General features: G+C 43.2%; 1 protein-coding gene across 1 annotated transcript; it reads right to left on the bottom strand.

The window, feature by feature from the left end:
* Window positions 1-519: 519 nt before the first annotated feature.
* lrfn5b (leucine rich repeat and fibronectin type III domain containing 5b) lies at window positions 520-5,522 on the bottom strand (the record flags this gene model as incomplete). The annotated part of the gene is made up of 3 exons (XM_080047558.1): window positions 520-857; window positions 3,208-3,382; window positions 4,632-5,522. The coding sequence occupies 3 exons, from the start codon at window positions 5,520-5,522 to the stop codon at window positions 520-522; spliced, it is 1,404 nt and encodes a 467-aa protein (XP_079903684.1).
* Window positions 5,523-6,358: the final 836 nt, after the last annotated feature.

The following is a 6,358-nucleotide window of genomic DNA, read 5'->3' as shown; positions in this document are numbered from 1 at the left end:
TTTCTTTTGGCCGGGAAATGAAAGGGTCTGGGCGGACATATCACAGTGATAAGCACGGAAAATGGAGCGGAAGAGGGCATACATTAAAGGATGCTGTGTACGCCAGTTTCTCAGACAGGCAAGTGTGAATGCTTTTCGTAAAACACTGGCAGACTACTCTTTTATCTTCAATCGGTCCACAGCTCAGTGCTGACATTCTGTTTTGATTTTGTTGATTAAGCGTTATCACGGTTTTGCACATAGTAAATGATACATTCGGGCGAGCGGGGGATTATGAGTAGAAGAATAGGAAGTCTGATACAGTGCACGAGTCTGTCTTCCTGAGTGGATTAACGGACACCAAAAATAATCACGTCGACACCCAGGTCCAGATTGTAATGACAGAAAATACAAAGGGATTTAGGCACTGAAAGCGCATGTAAAGGTTAAACAAGGTTCAAAAAATGTTTTTATTACTCCATCTTAAATATATTGCATACCTGCTGATTAAGATTCCTCGATTTGTTTATGTATTTATGTTTACCTGTAAACCAGAGAATCATCATAGCTGCCATTGTATTGGATCTGGAACATGCGTATTCCAGGTATATTCCTTTGGAAGTTAAAGTTGACCACGGCCGAGGTGGACGCGGCCTCAGCGATCACTACTTTCTTCTCCTGGCTGGTCTTGGCGTTCCCCAGAGGCAGCCCTCCCGCCTCTGCCCCTGTCTTGGTCACGGTGGCGATGTCTGAGGAGCCGGGGTCTGGCTCCTGCTCTTCCACTGTCTTGTTGGTGATGTGTGGGAGCTTGGCAATGACCAGATCCACCGTCTGTTGGGCCTCACCTGCCGGGTTGGAGGCCACGCAGGTGAAGGAACCTGGAACACAAATAGTTAGATAATAATCCTTCCTGATATTTATTGTGATATAGACATATTTATTTATCTTGTATACACAAGATTGAAAATCTATATATTTTTTGTCAATTCAGGAGGTCCGTGGTTTAACTTCTTTCTTTTTTGGAGGCTAGTAGGCGGTTGGATTAGTTTAGCATAACGACTGGAAGGCAGTCATTCCAATGTTCCCAGGGCCCAATGGCGCATAACGCCCTGTAAAAGCACAACCTTATGCGTCTACAAGCAGTGTTGGGAAAGTTCTTTTTCTACGTGAACTAGTTCAAAGTTCAGTTCACACACTTTAAAATGAACTAGTTCAGTTCATAGTTCATAATTCAAAATTATGAACTAAGTTCACAGTTCAAAAATGAACTAGTTCATAGTTATTTTTTTTTTAAATATGTTGCTGCAGGCTATTATTTTTCTAAATAATTGCCACATACCATATAGAACCACAGACAGAAATTATTTCAATAACATTCAGTCGACACTAGAAGCCAGCTGCATCTTTTACCCCTACAGTATATTCTCAAAAACATGAGGAAAAAGTTGTTGTTTGAATGATCTTTGAAGAATTATTCAAACAAAAACGATTACGGTGCAAATGTTTTTCCATTTTTATAATTTTCCAAACCTGGAAACAATTCACATGATTCAAAGAAAGCAATACTGGGAAATATACCAGGCAGGTTCTACAACCAAGCCTACAACTTAAACTAGGAAAGCCCTCAAGGAGACCATTCTAAACTGCAGTGTAGGGCCTACTGTTAACAACAAAGTCCAGAAGATGTGTTGACATAATTATTAACACAAACACAATCTGAGGAAGGTAACAATCATACGAAGAAGAGGTAGAGCCTGAGGCTAGGTCCATGGTCTGAGTAAGTGCTGCTGCACATAGACATTATAAAGGATAGACGCCGCATTGGGCGTTGAGCGCAAGAAATGCGGGCGCCATCTTGGACCGGTCACACGTTCCACTCAGTGTAGTCTGTTTGGCAGGTGGAATGAACTGTCAGCGCATGTAATTAATCATATCTCATTAAATACCAAACTGATTTTCACGCGGTTTTCTTTGCTGCAAAGATCATACATGTAGCTAAGATAGAGGGCACAAGTTTCGACGTGTTTTAATATTCATAGTGGGCTTAACAGTCATAGAAGATTCTGATATGATATAAGTAACCAGACGTCCGAGTCACACACTTCGTCCGGGAGGAGATTGAAACGGAGGATGTGTTTCTGCTTGGGGAACATATTGAGGAGACACAGTTTGGCATCGACAACCACCATTCCGACTTGTTGTCATTGGTTGTGTCTGTCTTTCACAAATTAAGGCTGCACCACATTGCCAAACTCGCCTCGCTTGAATTTATCTTCGGAGTAAAATGCGATTGTAAGGATGGTTAACTTTATTTTATGCATTTGAGTATTATTGTTGGCACCTGCCAAACAGACTACACTGAGTGGAACGTGTGACCGGTTCAAGATGGCGGCCGCATTTCTCGTCAGCGCCAATAGGCAGTAGCGGCCAACGCGGCGTCTATCCTTTATAATGTCTATGCTGCTGCATTCATTTGTTTTTGTTTTTTTTCCGCGGTGTTTCGCATTTTGATGACGCAGCGGCGGTGCGACGCTGTGGTGGCATGTGTTGCCAGATTGGGTGTTTTTCAGCTACATATTAAGGGCTGTTTACACTGTCTTTTAGCGGGGGTTTTCTATGGAAATCTGGCACTCTAATGAACGATTGAACGACTGAATGAGCGCCGTTCACAAACGCCAGAATGAACGCGTTCGCAAAAACGTTCATGAGGCAGAAATACATACGTTCAGTTCACGTTCGCCCCCAATATGAACGAGTTCATGAACGATCGTTCATTGAACGCGTTCAGGCACAACACTGTCTACAAGCACGTTTTAGTACAGATTAAACAAACAAGATTAGTAGGGTTGTGTGTTCATTGTACTCTAGCTTAATATAAAATGGGCAGACAGGAGAACAGTTACAGCCTTTGCATCCAACTCTCACTAAGAAAGCAAATAACTGTATACCCGATAAGTCATGATACATTTTTTTTTAAATTATCCTTTAACCACTAAAATAAAAAGGTGTAGAGAAAAGTACATTTTTGTAACTCGTATACAACGGACAAGTTGAAGGGGTAAATTTCCATTCCAGTGCGACTTTAATCATTGTGTGAGCCAGCACTCTTCCACACTCTAAACCTCATCACCTGATGTAGACAAATACTTCAGTCCTATAGCACACAGGCAAACACCTAATTTCGTTCAGTCAACAACAAAAGCACAGCCACCGGGGATGTAAACAGACCAGAGTCCTTGACAGTGCTGATGAGGATGTCCAATGTGCCGTCTGTGTGGACCGCGGCCCTGGAGGAGTTGGACATGAGGCGTCCGTCGGGTGCGATCCAGTGGATGATGGGGTCTGGGTCGCCCCTGGCCTTGCAGCGCAGAGTCACGCTCTGACCCTCCAAAGCTCTCAGCTCCTAATGCAAAGGAAAGGAAAGGCAGTTAGTGGGAGGACTTTGGCATGTGTAAAAAGGTGCAGTGTGTAATATCGGAATATTTAGTGGGATCTAGTGGTGAGATTCTAGATTGCAACCCTCCCTTGGTAACCTCTCCCATTTGAATAATTACAGAAGCTACAGTGGCATTAGAGGACAAGAAACCAGTTACTCAATATGGAGTCATCCACCGCTGCCTCAAGTCTTTCCACAATATCAAGTGATGAGGACAATATGTTTTTGTTATTTTAGTCTATAATACTTCTTCGTCTTCCTACAGGTGCATTTTTTCCCAGGACTCCCACTATATATAAATTACGCCTATAGCGGTTAAGTTTGTCCATTTTGTGCTACTGTAGAAACATGGCAGTGCAACATGGCGCCTACATGGAGGGTGCACCGCTTCTCCTTTAATAAAAGAAGACTAATTTACACTAATTATAGCATACTAATGAAAATTATATCCCATGTCTACCAAGTCAGTTCTGAAAAATGCCAATAAATACACACTGCACCTTTAAATTCAGAGACAAGCTGATTAGATAATGCACTAAACCCCAAAACTGAAAACACAAACAGTAATCATTTGTCCTGCAAGTTTGGCTTAGGGCAAACCTGAATAACTGAGATATTATAATTAATTCCCACATTAATGATTTGGTGTTATACAGCTTTATCCCCGGCGAAAAAGACAATTGATCATTATCATGATATTAAATTAGCATGATTTTGAAGGCAGTACATAGCTTTGTATATGGTGGAGGCTAAGTAAAAGATCATTTTCTCTGCAATTATGGAAAAAAGGTCTGCTGAATGTAAATTAGATAATATAGTTGTGGTTATTTGGCAAGGATTTGATTATATAATTTGGTTTGGATACATAAATCAGGGGCTTATTCATTGCAAGCTTTCACTGTGTAATAAGAGCTTCACTGCGGATCCTTCATAAATCTGCAAATAGCTTTATTAAAACTGAAAATCCTGTTAAAGAAAAGTGTCTTAAAAGTCTCCACGGGCCATGATTTGATTACATTTTTTAAGTGAGTCCAATATATTTGACAATATTCAGTTAGGTGAGCGGCCCAGATGAGTGCCACAAGTCTTGTTTGACTCCTCTGACTCGCAAAAAGAAAGCACTGAGTTCCGCCTTGGATTAACTAACTGAATCAAAACCCTCTGGCTCAGACATTTATGAGTTCTTTGTCTTACAGTTCTTTTTGGAAGGTTATACCTGAGAATGCCTGGTGATGAGAGGAGGCTCACAAAGGAACTCTTCCTCTGAAACCGTCCAGAAATAGCGTCCGGCCAGGTGTTGCGGTGAAGCACAGGTCTCCAGATCATCCTCCCTCCGCAACCTCCGCAGCCAGAGTAGCTCACAGTTACACCTAAGAGGGTTCCCACCAAAGCTCAACGCGAACGAAGTGGGCCCCATTATCCCGGAGGTGGCTAGGACCCCTGCTTTTTGGAAGATAGGGTCGGGGGGAAGCTTCTGGAGCTTGTTGGAAGTCACGTCCAGCCTCTTGAGCTTCTGCAGCCCGGAGAAGGTGCCCTCCGGGATGTAGCTGAGCATGTTGTGGTCCATATTGAGCGTGTGGAGACTGGACATCCTCTGAATGGCAACCCACGGTGCGCTCTCTAAGTTGTTGTAGGATAAGTCCAGCTCCTCCAGCGCCGTCAGGTCATTGAAGGCCCCGATCTGGATGTGTGTTAGCTGGTTGTTGTTGAGGATGAGGTGGTGCAGCTTAGACATGCCGCTGAAGGTGTCGTTGGTGATGCGGGTTATGCGGTTGCTGTCGAGGTGAAGGGCTCGCAGGTTCTCCAAGTCTTTGAAAGCGTGAGGCGTGATGGAGCCGATAGTGTTCCGAGACAGTGTCAGGTCTACCAGCTTGGTCATGTTGGCAAAGTCTTTGCGCTTGATGCTGGTAACAAAGTTATCCCCGAGACGCATCTCCACTGTGTGCCTGTCAATGTTCGGGGGCACAAAGAGAAGCCCCTTCTTGTCGCACAGAGTTGCCAGGTTGGGGTTGAGCATCTGGCAGACGCAGCGTTTGGGGCAGATCTGAACTTTGTGGGCCTTCACGGCCACACCGAGGACTATCAGATAAACCAGGAGAGACTCCATTTGGCTTCTCAGTCAGGTTGATACACCTAAAAAAAAGAGAATGACATACTGTTTTATATGCAGGTTAAAGGTGGAGTCAGCGATTTTGGTGAATGCTTGTTGTCAAAATGACTTTGTATAAATCAGTGCATATCTTCTCCTCACATTCTGCTACCTGTCTGTACTGTGTGTGGGCTGAAAACAATAATCTGGTGTTGTTAACACACAGCCTAGGCTCTATAAACTGGTATGAGAAAAAAAAAACAGAAACACTATCATTGCCAAGATTTCCAACTTTTGAGCGGGAAGCTCAATGCCTCAGATAAACAAGAAATGTTGTGTAATCAGACATGAAACTAATTAGTCACCTGCAGACTTGAGAGTGATCATGTGTGATTTTTGTTACAGCTTTCCTATTTAGCTCCTGCTTCCTTTTTTTATATGATAACGCCAGCCCTTTAATGTTTGTGTACAGAAGGATGAAAGACTGGTCGTCAAAGGCCTCGTCAAAATTAGACTGTTATCTCCCAGGATCACATTGCCAATAGGAAGAGATGAGCCCAGTGTGTCTGCGAAGATGTGCTATGCCGTGCTATTGATTTTCCCTCTGCGCTCCCTCTGCTGCTACTCATACTTATGACACAACTGAGATGGGGGATCAGGAGAGATCCATCTGATGAATCCTAAGACCTTGTCAGGGATATGCCATGTCATGAAACTAAGACCGAGGAGATCAGATTGCAGAGTGGCATTGTTATATTAAGAACTGAAATTGTGTGTCATTCTGGTTGAACATACAATTTTCAACTCTATGGGTGTCCAATTACAGCCCACAGAAAAAAGCATTAATCCAATCA

The sequence above is a fragment of the Ammodytes marinus genome (genome assembly GCF_949987685.1).
Source record: "Ammodytes marinus genome assembly, chromosome: 19".
Taxonomy (NCBI): Eukaryota; Metazoa; Chordata; class Actinopteri; order Uranoscopiformes; family Ammodytidae; genus Ammodytes; species Ammodytes marinus.
Note: the sequence above shows the minus strand (reverse complement) of the source record. Positions and strands in the feature narration are given on the sequence as shown.